The 19,074-nt window shown below is 42.7% G+C and overlaps 1 protein-coding gene across 7 annotated transcripts in view; it reads right to left on the reverse strand.

Annotated features, from left to right (window-relative positions):
* WDR20 (WD repeat domain 20) overlaps positions 1-19,074 on the reverse strand; it is a 79,325-nt gene that overhangs the window by 31,538 nt on the left and 28,713 nt on the right. For 5 of the 7 annotated variants that reach the window (XR_003999912.1, XR_003999913.1, XM_030558721.1 and 2 more), the window contains exons 2-3: positions 9,105-9,287; positions 745-2,025 (exon numbers count right to left, since the gene is read on the reverse strand). The exons of 1 other annotated variant lie outside the window; for it this stretch is intronic. Coding sequence is in view for 4 of the 6 variants with exons in the window: in XM_030558721.1 (XP_030414581.1) it covers positions 745-2,025; positions 9,105-9,287 (1,464 nt within the window). In the remaining 2 variants the exon portion in view is untranslated. The remainder of the gene's footprint in view (positions 1-744; positions 2,026-9,104; positions 9,288-19,074) is intronic. One more of the 7 variants, XM_030558723.1, reaches the window with a different exon arrangement.

The following is a 19,074-nucleotide window of genomic DNA, read 5'->3' on the forward strand; positions in this document are numbered from 1 at the left end:
TAATAAAAATGACACTACTGGACCAAACATGAAGCTGTTTATGCAGAATTTTTTTTTAAAAATTGTGCCCAGGATTCTTCTCATGATAATGAGCCCTATAAAAATCAAGATCTTTACAGAGGTTCATAAAACCTCATTAGTACTGTATTATGCATTTAGGACTGATTCACAATTTCAGGCAAGATACTGCAAATTATTCCCAATATGGTCAGCAGAGCGTTTTTAAAAGTTTGCTCACAAGTTGACTGACATTTATTAATATTCCAGAAATCCATAAAAAAGGTAGTGTTAAACACTTACGTTGTCAGATGATACCTAAATTCTAAAAAAAGCTAGCATTTCATGGTAGACTCGAAGCAGCAGTATTTCAAAACACAGAAAACAGCAGCACAGGAAAATGTGTGAATGACTAATATTGTTACTTTAGTGATTGAACACTTTTAATCTAGCTTTTAAATCTTTGTCTTCACCATGTTGTGTCTATACTAAAAAAGTTTGAAAATATAGGAACACAAACTTTGGATATACAGTATTTCTCTGCTTGGAAGGCAACTAAGAAATGTACCCCAAGACACTTCAAATCATTCAGAAATATGGCATGCAGTATCCAAAACTATGGCTCTGAGGAAATAACCTTTTTACATTAAGCATAAAGAAATTTTATATCCAATAATCAGGTATATTGAGAAAACTACCTATTTGAAATTCTAGTTCTTTGATGCAGCATTAAGGATTAAAACTTACCACTTTACCAGGCCTTGCCCATGTGCAAATAAATCCCTCCTGACAAGCAGTGACTATACAGTCTTCAAGAAAAATTAACACAGTCAGTCTTTCATGTGCTATCTTTTTACAGATAAGAGGCTCTAACAAGGGAACATCTTCCATTCTGGGACAGAGAGGTGTTCCCAAAGTTTTAGCTGGGTCTGTTTTGGTTTTAGTAACTAGGTTCAGTTTGTCACTGCTCTTGCTAGATATATGTCCCATGCTATGATTTCTCTTGTGATCTTTTTCATGGTGTCTTTCTTTCCGATCATGTAGCGATAAGGTTGCAAACTTACTAACACCAGCAGCAATGGCACCATCCATGACACTGCTTTTACTGCCGGCATTTGAGACTGCAGAATGTGGAAGGCTGTTTGACCGTGGAAGAGGAGGAGGAACTGAGTTTCCAGGTGTTGTGATACTGTTCCCATTACTTCCTGAATTAGTTCCACCACTTCCTGCAGGTGGACTTGTGGCATTCATAACATTTGTGTGTGTCCTTGCTCTTGATAGAGGTTGGTGAGGGAAGAGAATATCTTCTGTAAGGTCCCACAAACAGAGTTGTGTGTCTTGGCCTACAGAACCAAACCTATACGTAACACTTACTGGACGACTGTCTGTAGAGTTCCTTTTTGATAACCTAGATTGTGTACTATTTGCTCGATCTCTACCAAAATGAAGAAGGTCTTGGAAATCCTCATCACTACCACTAAATTCCATTGGGTCACTCTCTTCTACACTAGTGGTATATGGGTCAAATGCCACAACACTAACCCATGATTTATGTCCGTGGCCTCTAGCTATTACTCGACAGTCCACAAAAGACCAAACCGTTACCAAGTCATCCTCTCCACCTATTACAATGTATTTCCCATCTGGGCTCCAACACACACATAGTAGTCCCCCAAAGTAGCTTTTCATTGTACCATGTAACTCCACTGAATCAAAGTTAAACACACGAAGAAAGCCATCTTGGCTCACACATGCCAAAAATTTCCCATCGGGGGAAAAAGCAAATTCATTCAGGGCACCCTCGCCTACGGTCCATTTAAGTAGAGGATTTCTTGTGGATTTACTCTTGCAAGTGTGGACTGCAAAACCTTCTCCTTGCTTAAGTAGCTGGTAGTGTGGGGCTGTGGTACCACAAGTGTGCTCCACATTATATAAGTACATATTTCCACTGGAATGAGCTACTAGGAAAAGGCTTTCCGAACCTGGTACCCATTTTACACAGGTTACTCTGGACTTGTCTATTAGTCTCTGTGAAAAACAAAGAACAAGATATGCATCAGAAGAGTGATAGTTTTACAGTTTACATCTATTTAAAATACATTTTTTACTGAATTTTGAATGCTGTCAAACTCCTGACAGTTATAAAATGGTGTTATTTGCAAAAGAAGCTCCAGTCACCTTAAGATAGGCAGTTAGGAAGAGGAGGAATTACTGTTTAGGGAAAAAGTTGCTTTTATTCTTTCTGGTCCAATTTTTATTCAATAATAAAACTACCTCAGTAACAAGGCCGATTTGTTATAGATCACAATTTAACATTCTGAGATTTACCTCTACAAGCTCAGCAAAAACAAGAGGCTTACTTAAGGAGCCAAAGAACATGGTCTCAAACATAGTATGCAATCTGTGTGAATAGAAGTTACTCAGCTACATTCTACATTAAGCTTATATTTAGTTAAAATCAAAACAAAGTTAAGACCAGAGTTCAGATTAAATCCCAAAAACCACACATGGGACTGCCCTCAAAGAAAAAGGAAAAAAAGCTTTAGGAGCCCAGGAGAAAATTGTAGAGTTACTAAAGTCTGCAGTGAATGTGTGCCAAGATATACACTATAGGTATACGCTGTGATTACTTCCTCTGACTTACAATAACCAAACTCCCAGAGGTGGATGGAACATTGATGGCTTGTAGTTAAGTACTGGTCAGAGAATTTAAATTAGAGCATCCCTTTTTCAAGTTACCCTTCACATATCAGAGAAACATAAAAGTCCATTAGATCACCATATGTACAACAAGCAGTCTCATTTAAAGTATTAAGTACTTCCACAAATTGAGAGACAATGAGTGACCATGGGTATTAAATATGCATATGTACGATATTTTGAGTGTCTTGTCAGTGCTGAAAACATTGAAAGCGGCTTAGCAAATTTCACCTGGCTGCTTGAGCCTGCTAGTCCAGCCATGGTGCCCAATAGATATTTGTTAACTCTGAGCTGATCCATCACGCTGCCCACCTGACCACCCACACCTTCAATGTGATCTATGGCAGAAACAACCAACAGCAGTAAATAAGTGAAAGTATTATGAGCCACAGTTTGTAGGCTGAAAGAACAGTTGAGATACACAAGAAGTCAAGACTGCAATAAGTAAAAAGGAGTTCCCAGGGAAACATACAGGGACTGACTGGCCGCAGAGGGTACTTAGCTATTTGTCAGAAGAAAATGAATTGAAGGATAAGACAGTAGACAATTATATTCATTCTGTGTATTTGTCTACCACACTGAAAAGCAGCAGTTAAATGAACATTTCAAGCTATGCTTTGAAGCATTTCTGTTGCTTTCAACCTGAGGATGAAAGCCAAAATCTGTATGCCAAGTACCTATCATTATGGACTACCGAAAAGATGATTTAAATCATTTTGTATTTGAAGATTCAGAACAGTAACTTAATCTAGCAAATTTCTTCTGAAATAACAAGCATCTTCAAATAGCAGTTTTGCTCGTTTTTTGTGGTGAACTAAAGAGTTGGTTTGTGTGCTAATTATTTTAATTGTGGTAATTGTTTTGTTGTTGGCCAATCATGCCTCTATTGTGACCTCAACAAAATATTAGTTAAGAGAATTACCTTTACTAAAGTATGATGCTAGGAAACTGGATCAATACTGCCTGCCACAGGCCACGTCTGTCCTCTAGCCATGGAATAAGTACTGAGATGGCACAATGGAAGCTCTCTTGGACTGCTCTATTAATGTGGCTCAAGAGTGGGCAAGAGACTCCCTCTAGAGGGGTGAATATTATTCAACATTTATATTACACTACCACATTAATGGTAGGTTTTATACAGAAACAGATGACAACTCCTGCCCTCAAAAGCTTCTAAGATGACAAGACACAATAGGTGGATGAGAAACAAGCAGATTGAGGTGGAGATGCAGATGACAAAAGATAACAAAAATGGGAGGTGCACAAATCTTAGTAAGCTATCACAACTTGCCACCTGCTTAACCACCAAGGTTGCAGTTTTCTGTATGCATTAGGAAAAGCAGAGTTTTGAGGAGAGACTTGGAGAATAAGATGATGGGTTTATGGATTTTTGACTGGAAGCTTTTCCAATTCAAAGGTACAGCATGGGAGAAAACACTAAAATACTTGTTGGAGAAACAGAAAATTGTGGCTGGTAACACTGGCAGAGAGACTGTGCTATAAAATAACAGGTTGAACAGGTAGGGTGAGGCTAAATTGTGGAGGGCTTTGAAAGCAAGGAAAAAAGTCTGCATTTGATACAGTAAATGAAGGAGTCAGTGGAGGGACTTAAGACGGTAAAAAGCGGGAAGGTAAGATAAGATAATCCTAACAGCCACATTAAACAGACTTGAAAGGGGACCCAGTTACAGGCAGAGAAGCTGGAGAAGGAGATTAAAGAATTTGCTCAGAAGTTTGGTGGTGTGGGTAGAAGGGAGAAGTTGGATCTTGGAGATGTGCAAGGAGAACCTGCAAGATTTCAGACATGGCTTTAATGTGTGGGTCAAAAGAGAGGGGAGAATCAAAAATAATGCATAGACCACAGGCTTGATAGTTAATAGTACAGTTGCCCAACCAGAGGGTGCTGTAATTGGATTATAGACTTGTCCGCTGGAAAGAAGACCACCACCAATTCATTTCACATACAATTAAGACTAAATTTTCCATCACTACAAAAATGGACTGCATTTGAACAACCAGCCAGAAGCAAGAGGTTCCACAGTCTACTCCTAGGTGAATTTTGCACCACTGCCCATGCACAGAATTAATGTCTGGTGTAGAATTCCCCCCCCCACACACACAGTAGAAAGTACATTCTGCCCAAGAAGTGCTGCAGTTCCACGTTTTGCCCACTGGAAGCAGCTGTGGCCCCAGAACAGCTGGCTGACTAACAGTAACAGCTGGCAGTCAGCTGTATTCATTACAACAGCTTGCCAGTGGAGCCAGGTTAGGAGGCAGAATGGTGCACACAGTGCTGCTACAGGGTCACAGACTGGGGAGCGGGCTCGGTAGCTAGTGAAGTGACAGCATTGAACCAGGGGCTGCATGAGAAGGGAGGTTCTGGGCCACATGGGGATGGGGGAGATGTGCCTGACTGAATGGGAGAGGCTCGGGGTCAGCCAGGGTCTGGCAGGGGGGAGGTTCCCCAACTCCTTAAAAACTCCTGCCCCCGCAAAAGACAGTTCCATATTTCTCCCACCCACACTTAACAACCCTCCAGGTTCACTCCAAAGCTCCTCCCCTCTTCCTTAACCCTCCATTATTACCCTGTGACTCCCCCAAGCCTTTGCACTGCTTTTGAGGGGTGTGGAAATACATTTCTGTATTGTAGTTTAAATGAATCAGTCAAAGTTCTGCATTAATATGCCCAGAAAGGAATCTGTCAAAAAAACATTTCCTGAATCTTTGTGCATCTGTTTTGTTACAGATGTACTTGCTGACAGTTATTTTGAAATAAATTAACAAAATAATTGAAACTGGCATGTTTATATTGTGTTATTTTGACAAATAAAATATGCAGAATATTAAAATATTGCACACAGAATTGTTAATTTTTTGGCACAGAATTCCCCCAAAAGTAATGCCTCTTGAGCCTTTCAAGTCCCTATGTCTTGCATATTCCAATGATTTTATATTTTGATCACAAAGTAATAGGACTGATTTTATCTTACTGAATTTGTTTCATTAGGCAACTATAAGAGTAAAGATCTGGGGTATCAGCAGGGTACTTTGCTAATCAGGTATTTGTCAGAAGGGATCTGCCATCTTGATTGCTTTAGGGCAGAAGAGATTGCCTCTTTTTTAAAAAAAAGGAGGTAGTAATATTTTGACCGCTCACCCAAGTGCTTTCAAATCACTGGTGACAACAACTGTATTTTGCAAGAGATACGAGCCTGGGCAAGTCTTGAACTGGATGCAAACATTTCCTAACTCTTGCATGTGTCAAGGTGTCAATTTGTCTGCCCTTTGGTGGCTCCCAGATTTGGCAGCAATAGCTAAGAAACCTATTACAATTAAAACTACCAGGATTAGAGAAGAAGTAAAAATCTACACTACAATACACTGCTGGTTGCAGTCAACCACACTTCAGCTTGAAAAAAACTGTGGTTAATTAATGGTGGCAATTTTAAGATTTAAGGTTAGCACAGGCGACCAAGCTTGTCACTATTAGCTGCATTTCCAATCTCTGCTACTGTTAGTGTTTAGTGACCTCTGCCATAAGTTTGTTTTGTTTCCAAATACCATCTCATTTCTTTATTGCCTCAGTGGTATGAGAGGAGATTCATTTCACTTTAATGGAACCAGTTATTGTGAAATGGGGAGAGTGTCCCAAGCTGTCTGAATGCATTTATCAACTTTTATTCTATGCTTACCATATATACTGGCAAAAACTAGACTTCACCACCAGTGCACTTTCACCTTTTAGAAAGTCACGTAAGTAGAACACAGGTTTTGTCATGGAGTTCGCTTACTCGTGGTTAGACAACATGGGTTATGTCTGCAGTTGGGGTTTTTAGGAAGAAGTTTCCATTGACGTTATCGCCATTTCCTCTATATCAATGGGTAAGGCTAAGATTTTATCACAGTTATTTTTCAGTAAAAGTCACCAACAGGTCACAGGCAATAAACAAAACATGGCCCTGGGAAGCCGCAAGGGGGGGCACATGGTCCCTGAGTGAAGCCACTGGGTAGGGGTGCATGGCCCCAGCTGCAGCCCCTGGAGAAAGCCTCAGGGTTGAGGCATGCGGCCCCCACCAAGCACGCAGGGCAGGCCTTTGGGGTGGGCTGTATGGGCAACTGCCCCGACTAGCCCGCCCAAGGGGGCGCCATGCATAGGGTTTGGATTTCCACCTGACCCGCTGCTGGGAGGCAGCACAGCAGGCAGGCAGGCAAGCAGCGGCGGGGGGGGGGGGGAGGAGGAGGAGGAGGAGAGACCCGAGCTGCAGGGGGCAGTTTGATCCAGGTGACTCCTCTGGAGCAGGGGTGGCACTCCTCCGCTCTGCTCCATGTGTGCAGCTGCTGCTGTTCCTGTCCCCCTCCACTGCCCACTTGTCCCTGGAGTTGCCCCAGACTGAGAGTGTCCTCCTGTCTGTTCTGCTGGGGAGGGGGAGAGGGCAGGGTGTTCCCTTCCCACATGTACCTGATTTTCACTAAGCTGGGGTGACAGGGCAGAGGGAATGTGTGTGTGCTGCTGCCTCTGCTTGTGTCTGAATAAGCCTAGTTCAGGCTCCTGACCCCGAGTGCTTTCTTAAAGAGACAGTGCACTCACTTAGGCACACACACATTCCCCTGAACACACACACCCAGGCTCCCTGCATCCAGGTCACTTCCCTACCTGGGCTATGCTGAGGTATCAGGAGTTGCTGCTCTCCTGCCCTCCCCTTACGCAGCCCACAAAGAAAGTGACCTGGATGCAGGAAGCCCTGACATCACTCCTTGCTCCTCTCCTCTCCCCGCCCGCCCCCAGCCTATGGCTGCGCAGGAGCACAGTCTAGTGCAGGAGCGAGCAAGCAGCAATGACAGCTACTTTGTGCATCTAGGTCAGTTTCCCCACGTGGGTGCAGGAGGGGGGATGCAAAGGTTAGGGGCAAAGGAGGCACAGTACAGAGGCTAAGGGCTCAGGAGGAGGGTGCAGGGGTTGGGGCACAGAAGGGGGGCAGAGATTAGGAGTGAAGGGGTGTAGGGATTAGGGGTGCAGGAGGGGGGGCAGGCATTAGCAGCAAAGGGGGCACAGTGCAGGTGTTAGGTTGGAAGGGAGGGTGGGGAGCCCGGGGAGCCCATGAGGGCTGGGGGGGCTTGCCCTCAGGGACTGGGGCACCAAAATGCAAGTTCGCCATTTTCCCTAAGGCTGGCCCTGCAAGCACGGGACACCCCAGGGCTGCGGTGCGTGGTCCCGGCTGCAGCCCCCGGCAGCCACGGGGCTAGGCATGTAGCTCCAGCTGCAGTCCCTGCCAAACCCGGGATACCACAGGGCTGGGCCCCAGCTGCAGCCCTCAGTGGAAGCTGGGGGGCTTGGGCTGCAGGGTACTGGTTCCAGTCAGCCCTAGCTGCAGGATAGGGGTGCACGGTCCTGCTCCACCTCCGCCTCCTGAAGCCCTAGAAGTCACAGAGGTCTGGTAAACTCATGGAATCCATGACTGCTGTGACCTTTGTGATTAATTCATAGCCTTATCAATGGGAATTCAAGTGCCCACATGGTCACAGAAGTTTGCCATTATGTCAAACTAACACATTTATGTGAAAGTGATGAAATTTCAGAGGCCACTCATGCCTTTTCTAAACTACAGCTCACACCAATGCAGCTGTACCAGTGGGGAATTATAGATACCATTTTTTCTAGTATAGACAAAATCATAGTGAAGCTGCACTCTGCTGTACATTGGTTTCTACCAAAAGGCACCTTTAAGTGTTGCATTCCAAGAAAATGCAAACTTTCCCCACTCAGACAAGGGGAATTGGGAAGTGGAAGAGGAAAGGGTAAGGAGAATTTCCCTCTCCCGATCTAGTTGTAGCTGCTCCTAGAAGTGTGAAGAGAAACCAGATAGGTCTAAAGCAGCACCCTACTGGGAATGAGACTGTTTTCAAAACCCTACTCTACAGCTGTCAGTGGGGATGGGGGGCTCCCACCAACTCCAAAATGAGTAGGCTCGGTTTAGAAGTTGAGCCAGGCTAGACCTCTTCTTTCAGACTGTCTAGAATAAGACTTTTGATTGCTAGAGTTAATTGCAAATTCTAAATTCAAGTCATTTGGCAATTATGCTAGTTGTAAAGCCATTCAATGACCATGTGTTACCGTGCACAAGTGTTTGTTTCTGTCTGTGGTTCACCCTTGAACAAAATGTTTGTGGAGTGTCTACAGTAGCATTTATATTCATGCTAGTTAACTCAAGTAAACTGGCAATCAACTAACTCTAGTTACAATGCAACCATAACTAATCTAGACAAAACCTATATGATTTTTTGGTGCAAAAACACCTTATTGTGCAAGAGTTCACATATTTTTTAGTGGTAAACGTTGAGCTTACTTACATAATAACTTTTTAAAATATGACATGTTCACATGCAAAAAGATCAAGATTCCTACTTACTTCCTCATTAAATAATTTGCTAGTTTCTTTTTTAATAGGGTCTATAAGTTGGACCTGGCCTGCAGAGAAACCCACTAGTAGAGAGACACTTTCTGCTGTGGCTGTTAAGTGATTGAAGTCATGACACGTAGGTTGCGTTCCTTTGTATATCCTTTTGTCTATTGGTTTACTCAAGTCAGCAGCCTGCAAAAAGAGCAATGAAAACAAAAATTAAGATAGTCTGTTATGTATACACTTTTTATGATAAACTAAATTCTATTAGTGAACAAGTTCACTGTATGTAGCAAGATGATCAACAAATGTAGTGAAGTTATAAAGCAACTTTAAATATTAATCAATTTGGCATTAAGTTACCATTGCTGTGTAAACAAAAGGTGAGATGCTTTCAGCAATTTAACACACACCAAGAGGCTTATCTATTACATACGTCTTTCAGTTTTACTAAATACTGACTCATATCCACCCACTGTGGTTACACTACATCCCACATGAAGATTAATGACACTCAAAGAATAATATCTATGCTCCGGCCTCTACACAGCCATGTTTCCACTAGGGCTCTTTTGAGAAGGGATGCTCTGATGGATGGGGGGAAAAAAGGTCTCCTGCCCCCCCCCCCACCAACTTTTCCACACTCAGTAACCCCTCACTTAGGCCACGTCCAGACTAGGAATTAAAATCGATTTTAGATACGCAACTTCAGCTACGAGAATAACGTAGCTGAAGTCGAATTTCTAAAATCGAGGTACTCACCAGTCTGGACGGGGCTCCATCGATGTCCGCGGCTCTCCGTGTCGATTCCGGAACTCCGTTCGGATTGATGGAGTTCCGGAATCGATGTAAGCGCGCTCGGGGATCGATACACCGCGTCCAGACTAGACGCGATATATCGATCCCCGAGCAATCGATTTTAACCCGCCGATGCCGCGGGTTAGTCTGGACGAGGGCCTAAAGTCATCCTAGTTAACTTTGTTTCATTGTTACATTGCTGATCAACTAGAGAACATGCTCGTTTAACATTGCACAATGCTCCCTTATAACGTTGGCAGCCATCTACTTTGTCCACTGCTTGCAGAAAGAGCAGCCCATTGAAGCTAGCTGGTGGAGGCTTGGAACCAGGGTGAACCGGCAGCCCCCGCTCAGCTCCCTGCTCCCCTAAGTTCCCTGTGCAGCAGCCGTCAGCTGTCCCTCCTCCCTACTGCTGCTCCTACCCTCTGCCTTGGAGCTGTTCCCGAGAGCCTCCTGCTTAGGGTGACCAGACAGCAAGTGTGAAAAATTGAGAGGAGGTGGGAGGTAATAGGAGCCTATATAAGACAAAGACCCAAAAATCAGGACTGTCCCTATAAAATTGGGACATCTGGTCACCTTACTCCTGCTTGCTGTGCACCAAGGGGGGGGGGAGGGGCTAATGTCAGGGTGTCCTCCCCCTGCCCCCCACTTACCCTATCTCTATAGAGCAGGGAGGGACATGACAAAGCTCAGGACATAGGGAGACGGCAGCAGCAGCTGCTGTCTCAAATTGCTGATCTACTTAAAAAGGCAATGTACTTACTGGGGTCAGCATACTTAAAGGGGCAATGCACATCTCTCTCACACATACACTGTTTCTGTCTGCCATGCTGTCTCCCCTCCCTCGATTTGTGCTGTCTGGTAGAGTGTGAGGCTACATTAACAACATGTTAACCCTTGAGTGCTCAGCCTGGTGCTAGTTCATCATTTAGCAGTAAGGCATTCCCTGGGAAATATCCCACCCTTTGACTTCACCACCTCAACCAAGCTTCACAATCATCTTTTTTGTGTACAGTATTGTTTTTTTAAAACTTGCACACACACACACAGTCCTGTCTGGTGAAAAAAGTTTCCCTGGAACCTAGCCCCCCTTATTTACATTAATTCTTATGGGGAAATTGGATTCACTTAACATCGTTTTGCTTAAAGTCGCATTTTTCAGGAACATAACTACATCAAGCGAGGACTTACTGCACTTGTTGCTAGGCAGCGTTGTGTGGGGTACAGATTACAGCACAGGACACATTTTTAGCCACCAGGTCTCTCAGGCCATTTCTACACTAGTGAACTCTGGAGCCACTTTGAGCTCCTTATCTGCATACTTCAATATTTGCTCCTACAGAATCATATAGAAACTAGATTGTTAAATTTTCAAACAAGCACTTTCATGCTTTTTCACATTCTACCCCACGTGCTTGTGAGCAGTTCCCTGTAAACTCCCTGTAAACACCCCTCCTTCAAATCCTTCCTTTGCCTACAAAAAAACTTGACAATAGTTGGTTACTGCTGTGCTGAGACCACAGCTACCATGCTAACAAATATTGTCACATTGTTTACCTGTACTCAGTCATGTCTGAATTCATCTGTTGCCTCTTGTCTTATACTTAAGACTGTATGCTCTTCAGAGCAGGAACTGTCTTTGTTCTGTGTTTGTACAGCACTTAGCACAATAGAATCTTTGTCTGCAACTTGGGCTCCTAGGCACTATGGCAATACCAGTAATTCACAGGGTTTTTTTATAGTACCTATACCATGAAGATATTTGTAGGAGACTATTCTCTATCATTGTTCTGTACAATAAGAATCTCATAGTCTATATACATGCTGTCTGGATTACTGGGATCTTAACATTTTTTCTGGAGGAAGAAATGGATCCCCCACAACCCTTGGTAAATAAAAGGGCTCAGACTGGCGAAGAAAGTTAAAGGCATGGAGTAGTCTCCATGTAACAGACTGGAGACACTGGGACTATTTCATTTGTCTCCCCTAAAGTCTCTTTTCTGTCCTAGAAGACTGATTGTCATTTCATTGTTCTCTGGCTCTATTACAAGATTCAACAGTGAAAGATGAGCAGCTGAAAGAATCTATTTTAAATTGTTTTTAAAACCCTGCTCTTTACACCCATTTCATGTCAAGAACTAAGGCTGGGGGGGAGTGTTGACCTAAGATATGCTATTTGCTTAGCTGAAGTTGGCGCATCTTAGGTCGATCTACCTGGCCATGAGGATGGCGGTGAATCGACTGCTGCCACTCCCCCGTCGACTCTGCTTCTCGCCACGGTGGAGTTCTGGAGTCGACAGTAGAGTGATCAGGGATCAATTTTATTGCATCTACACTAGATGTACCCTAACACTGGTCAAGTAACCATAGAAGAAAAATGTAAATCTGGAAGGGACCTCAAGAGCTCATCTAGTTAAGCCCCCTCTAATGAGGCAGGCTCCAATATACCTCTAAACCATCCCCGACAGCTGTTTGTCCAACTTGTTCGTAAACACCTCTAATGACGGGGATTCTACAACCTCCCTTGGAACCCTATTCCAGAACTTAACTATCCTTATAAAGTTTTTCCTAATATCTAAACTTAATCTCCCCTGGAGACTGTTACTTCTTGCCCTACTTTCAGCAGACATGGAGAACAATTTAGGAAGGAGGTCCATGCTAGTGATTCAGCACACCCATGCTTCAGTTAAGATGTGAAATCATACCACATCCTCAAAGTTAGATGCAGCTGGGGGCTTCAAGTTGACAGGAAAGGAGCTGTGCCTTTACACTTGTTTCAGTGACACTCTGCTTGCCTTCATACTATGGAAAGACAGCTATTTAGAAGGTTCAGAACTTATGACAACTATCGGAATATTCATATTTGAGTTGGCACAGGTATATGTTGTACTTATGTGACTTGCCCAAAAGGACTTGTGCCCTTTTGACGTACAAGGCCTTAATTTTCCAGTTTATTTTACATGAAAAATCCAGCTCCAAACTTTGAGGGTGGGGGAACAGTTTCATCAGATCGCTAGGCCTTATAACTCAGAATAAAATTCTTATCCTCTTTCATCTACAAGGTCCATGCATCTGTTAACCAACTGCATTTTTATAGCAGCAACCCTTGGGGGGGAGGGGAGGGGAGATGTTAAAAATGAGTATAGTCATGTTTAAATTCCTCCTCCTATACTGGGAGAGCATAACTTGTGGCACCCTCCTACTGAAGGTGATACCTGAACACGCAGTTGTAAAATAGATAAAGTATAAACGGACAACCAGGTGACCACCCTGCAGAGGCCACCACCATTTTCAAGAGTGGGTTTTGTTGTTGGTTAAGAGAGACAGATTGATTTGTAGGTCTCCTGGATGCATCATCTCAACCACCTGAAATAGTAAGTTTCAATGCTTTTCTTTACATCCTGATGATAGAGAGTATCTAGAGCACTGGACTTGTGAAAAGCCTGTGTGTGATTGATGTAGATACTGAGGGCTGTATAAACATTCAATGTATGTCCGAGCATCTCTGCTGGATGCGATGTTTTGGACAAAGAGGGAAGCACCATTTCTTGGACTGTGAAGAAAAAAAGTTAATTTTCGGGATAAAGACCATGTCTGTTCAGAGAACCACATCATTGTGAAATCTGCAGTAGTGTTCCTCCGAGGGAAGCCCCCTACCTCGGATAACCTCCAGGTTAGAAATAACTGCTACCAAGAAAACCATCTGAAGACAAAATACATGGATACTTTCCCAAGCAGCTCAAAGAAACGCAGAATCAGGGCATTAACAACCAAACTGAGGTCCCATGATGCTGTTTGATGAATCTTAGGAGAATGAAGTAAAGATGTAAGGCTGAGGAAATTCTCAAGAGCTCAGGTAAAGAGATAGTCTTCTGGCCTTTGGAGGAAAGTATGCTATACAGTGCAGCCATTTGTTTCAGTGTTAAAATGCTGACACTGAAATCCCTGATCAGACCTTCCTGTAAGAATTCTAAAATCTGCAAACATGGCGGAGGAGAAAACAGGGTGAATTTATTAAAATCAAAGTAATTTAAATCACTAATTTTAACCATAATTTAAATCAAGAAGCAGGAAATCTTAATTTAAATGATTTTAATCTTTTGCATTTTTATTTATTTTTCTAAAGAAAATTTATTCTCACCAGTTAGTAATCATAAAAGCCATGTTGATTTGCCTTTACACTAAATTTGGAACTTTTTACTAACCAGGATAACACTATCTTTTCATATTTATGCAATTATATAGCTTAACATAATTTAAGAATCTGAAAAATGTTTTACTTTCTTAGAAAATGGCAAATGACCATTTGATTTACTAGACTATTGTACTCATGATCTGTGTTAAGTTGCATTTGGATGGAAGTTGGAATTCAATCAAAATGCACAAAACAGTTTTCAACAGTTATTTAAATAAAGGTACTGAACACAGCAGAAAAAAACTATGTTTATAAAAACAGGTTTTGTATTTAAAACTGATTTGTGAAACACAGAAAATATCTGTAGTTAGTGAATTGTACTATTTATCGTTACCATGTCCCTTCAGGGTTTTAGACCTACTAGATCTCATCTTCTCACACCTTTATTTTTATTCAGAGATTGGAAGAGGAAAACAAGATTTTCTGCTTTTTCATCTTCCACCTCAGTTCATTCAAAGTTGGGAAATAATTATTCAGTAAACGAAGAAAGTATTTTATGCACCTGCAGAAGAGGCATCTGCTGTCAAAGCTGGTTTAGCACTTCAGTAAACTCTGATTCCAGGTGCATACTTAGCAACTTCTACCAGTTCAATGGTCTGACTTTAATACTTTGGCTCAAGCATATACTGATTAAATATTTTTATTGAATTTAAATTATTGTAAAATTATAGTAAGTTTAGGCCTTAAAACTGGATACAAGTTTCAACATTAAATGTTTTATTTTCCAAAAGAAAAACGTATTTAAATTTAAAAAATGCAGTTTAATAAAATCAGTTTGTTTTTCTCATTAATTTTTAGCCCTTCAGAGAAAAGCAATGTTTCTTGCACCACCCCTTGGACTTCCACCAGGTTCACAGAATAAAAAGAATTTGTTGAAGTTTTTCTAGGTGTCAGCAGAGTGGAGCTTACAAGCTTCTGTATATCCCATGTCTCCTGCAAGATCATTCAAAAGCCACACAGTCTTCTGTACTCTGACTGATACATCAGTCCCATAGAAAGCAAATCCTGCCTCAAAAGGGAGGACAATGAGATCAGACTCAGCCATGTTGAAAGACTGGAGAACCAGGGCTGTCTCAACCGATGCAGAGCCATTATTACCAGTGCACTCTCCCTCGTCTTCTGGTTAGTTCTGAGTAGCGGGGGGGAGGGCGGGCGGCAAAAGAGAACAAGTAAAGGCATACAGGAGGGCTACTGGCCACCTCCAGGAGCACTTATGCTTACTATCTTTGGATCTCTCTTTCAGGAGGGAAAGGAGGGGATCTTACAGATGTAAACAGGTTTGAAAGGACGCTGAAATTTCTCACTAGAAAGTGAAGCTTCTGGGTTCACACTCCACTCTGCTTGATGTAGCTGTTCTTTGCTTAGCCAGCTGGCAACCATCTTCCTCTTTGCTCCAGTATTTAGAGCTCTGAGGGACTATAGGTTCTTTCTCCACCCAGAATGTCAAAGATGGGCTTCACTGGGCAGGGATGACAACATTGTCCCACGCTGTTTATTGATGTAGGCGACCGTAGTAGTGTTGTCGCTCACCATTACCATATGACACATTCGTCTATGGGGAGAGAGCACTGAATTCATAGCAAGTTGTCCTGAGCGCCAACCTGTTTATACTTGTTTCTCCTCCTGCTCCATCCAAGTTCCCTGTATTGAATTCATCTGTGTGGGCCCTTTATCGCTTGAACTTGGCACTGGATGCAAGTCTTATTCTGTCCACTTTAGCTCTAGGTAATTCATTCTTGACCATGAGTACCATCTTAGAAATGATTAGGCTCTAAGGAATTTGGACTCTCCTAAACTAAAGTGTGATGATACAGGGACAGCAGAAATGACTGGAGATTTCTAGTGTGCACTCTGGCCAACTACAGCACATCCACAAGCAATACTGACAAACGGGGAAGAATGACAGAAAGTCTACTTCGTTGATTGTCACCAGCGTGGACATTAAACATTTGCTTCTTGAGTCTGGGATTTTTCAGGAACTTGAAATGCATAACAACCTTGCTTGGTCTTTTCTTTTTTTCCTGGGGATTCCCATTCCTTCTTGATCACATCTATCAAGACCGTATTGTGGGCAATATATTGCTGTTTTGGATCTGAGGGATAACACTTTCGAGTGGTGTAGTCATTCTTCTGACCTTCCTCCTCCTCTTAGTCTTAGAAGTTTCCTCAGGAGGTAGGCCTAAACTGGAAGCTGTCCTGAAGCACAGATTTGAAAAATTAACTGAAAGAGTTCTCCCTTCTTTTCCCTTCCTATTTCCTCTTCTGATTCTGAAGCTTGTCCCTCCATTGCAGGACACTGAAGGACTCTTGTACCTGCAAAATCCAGATTTGTGCTTCCTTCTTAAACCTGCCCCTCCTTAGAGGAATCAGCATCAGAAGACAAACAAACAGGAAGGACACCTCTGCCTGGATTAGCTTTCCTGAGTAGTAGAATCTTTTTAGGAATGCTTTGTTTTTTCCCTGTGATGAGTTGGGGGACGATAGTGACCATAGCGATGGATTGCAGTAGTTACTTCTCATTTCCTTCTCTCTCTCTTTTGCCCTATGGGTGCTTGCCATTAGATTCTGAGGTTGACAGAGAAAATTGTTGTTGGGAAAGCTCAGAGGATTCCTTAATAAGGGCAGTACTCAGATTCCCTGGACTTGATACTTCATTTGTCCTGCACTGAATCCCTTGCCTGCATGTCCAGAGAGGGAGGCTTTGACCAAGCCTACACAGAGAGGCTCACCCTGGGAGAAAAGTTGCTCTGCAAGATCTGGGTCCATGAAAATAAATCCCAGAATCTGACACTCACTACCACACTCAACTGAGACTGGCGGGAACTGAAAACTTCTCTATTTGGGAAACGACATCAGCCTGCCTGTAGTCAAACTTGCCTGAAAAATGATATAGCTATATCAAAAGAGTACCAAGATGACAGTAGGGTGTATATTTCCTTTTGAGTTACAAGGCCTTCTTATATCTTTTTTAAATTTATTTAAGCAGTTTCCATGGCAGCTCCATTTACAGTCAATGCACATACCTCTAGGTTACTCAGTGGTTACCAATACCTATCTTGCCTGGGATTGGCTTTCCACAGCCTCAGGCGAAGCTCTTCGCTTACTGTAAATCTCAGGCTGTTCAGGGGGCACACAATCTCCTACCACAGCTAATGAAATCTCTCTCAAAAAAAGGATCCCAGTCCAGAGGATCTTCTGATGTTGAAGGACAGTGGGCAATATGGAGTGACCAAGCATTCATGGCTCTTGCACAACTTGTAGAGGCAATAGGTGTATGAAAGAAATGTCTTTTTATTATTATTTTAAATAAACACTTGTCAGTTCCTTAACTAGAAATGAGTTACATTTGGGAAGTATAAGTCATAACAAATTACTTGTGGGAGAGAGCTGACCCTGCTCCCTGGAAGATGAACATGAGGAGCCTCTCTGCACTTCTTGGGCCCTTTCTTGTTCCTTTCATAAAATTATAGCAATATAGGGCTGACCTTAAGAGGTCAACCACCCCCTGCAACAATGCAGAATGAACAAAACCTAGACCCATCCCTGAGAGATGTCTGTTCAAACTGTTCTAAAAAGCCTTCAAGGAAATGGATTCCACAATCTCCCTCAGAAGCCTATTCCAGAATTTAATTATCCTTACAGTTTTTTCCTAATATCTACCTAAGGGCTTGTCCACACTAGCACTTTACAGTGCTGCAACTTTCTCGCTTGGGGGGTGTGAAAAAACACACGCCTGAGCGCTGCAAATTTCAGTGCTGTAATGTGCCAGTATAGACAGTGCACCAGCACTGGCAGCTATGCCCTTCGTGGAGGTGCTTTTTTTTAGACTACACAAGCCACATTAAAGCACTGCCACGACACCACTTTAACACTGCCAGTGAAGACTGGCCCTAAATCTCTCTTGCTGCAAATTAAGATCATTACTTCCTGTCCTATCTTCAGTGGATGCGGAAAACAGGTGATCACTGTCCTCTTTATAACAGCCCTTAACAAATCTGAAGACTTACCAGGATCCGCTCACCTAGTCTCTACTCTTTTTAGAGCTTTTTCCCTTTGAAGGTTTTTATAATACTTAACTAGAGGAAAAGAGTCCCTGAACCCCTTACTCCCGATTTTACTGGAAAAACTAAGCTTTAGAAGTCTCCTCTGTGAAGGAGCAACATTATAGTCAGAATTGTAGTGCCTTTCCCTGATGTCTTACCTTTCCTTCCCAGTTTCTCAGGTTATAAAAGGAGAACAAGCATAATTAGCCACTCACAGCCCAGCCAGTAAGTATACCATAATCTTACAGGGTCCCCCCCTCAATTCCCCCCTTAGTTCTAGTACAGAAGAGAGTGGTTTCTGTGTCTTAATATAATAATATATCACTGAAGAGGCGATCTAAAGGGAACACTGCATCTGTTGCTGTGCTATAGAAATCAGTAACACTTGAAGTGAACATTTTTCAGACGTCCCTAACTGGGTTCCTTAAATTTTACTGGTGTTTCCAGACCCGTTTGACGAAAGAGCCAGGGAAGCCTTAACATGGCCACACTTTTGGCCCCACTGGATTTCATAGTGAGCCCGGCTGAGTTACATCAGGGCTGTCTCACAAAGAATCTGAGAGACCATTGCGGGAGGCAGTTCAAACTGGCTGGATGGATTTTCAGGGCTGTGACAACTCCCAGGACAATGCCCTGATTAAGGTAGAAACCAGACCTTGTCAAAGGATCTACAAGCAGGGGCGTATGGATCTGCATACTTTCCCTGTGGAGACACAAACTACAGAAAGTAAATTTATGGACTCTTTTTAAATAGTGTTTTTGCTCTGCAGCAGACCAGGTAAACCTTCCTGGAGTTATGGAGGCAGAACAAAAAATTGTCAGGATCTTCAGTGTACAGTAACCTCTCATTTAATGTTGTCCCACTTAACGTTGTTTCAATGTTACGTCCCTGCTCAATTAGGGAACATGCTCATTTAAAGTTGTGTAAGGTTCTCTTATAACA

This window comes from Gopherus evgoodei, chromosome 4 (genome assembly GCF_007399415.2).
Source record: "Gopherus evgoodei ecotype Sinaloan lineage chromosome 4, rGopEvg1_v1.p, whole genome shotgun sequence".
Lineage (NCBI taxonomy): Eukaryota > Metazoa > Chordata > Testudines > Testudinidae > Gopherus > Gopherus evgoodei.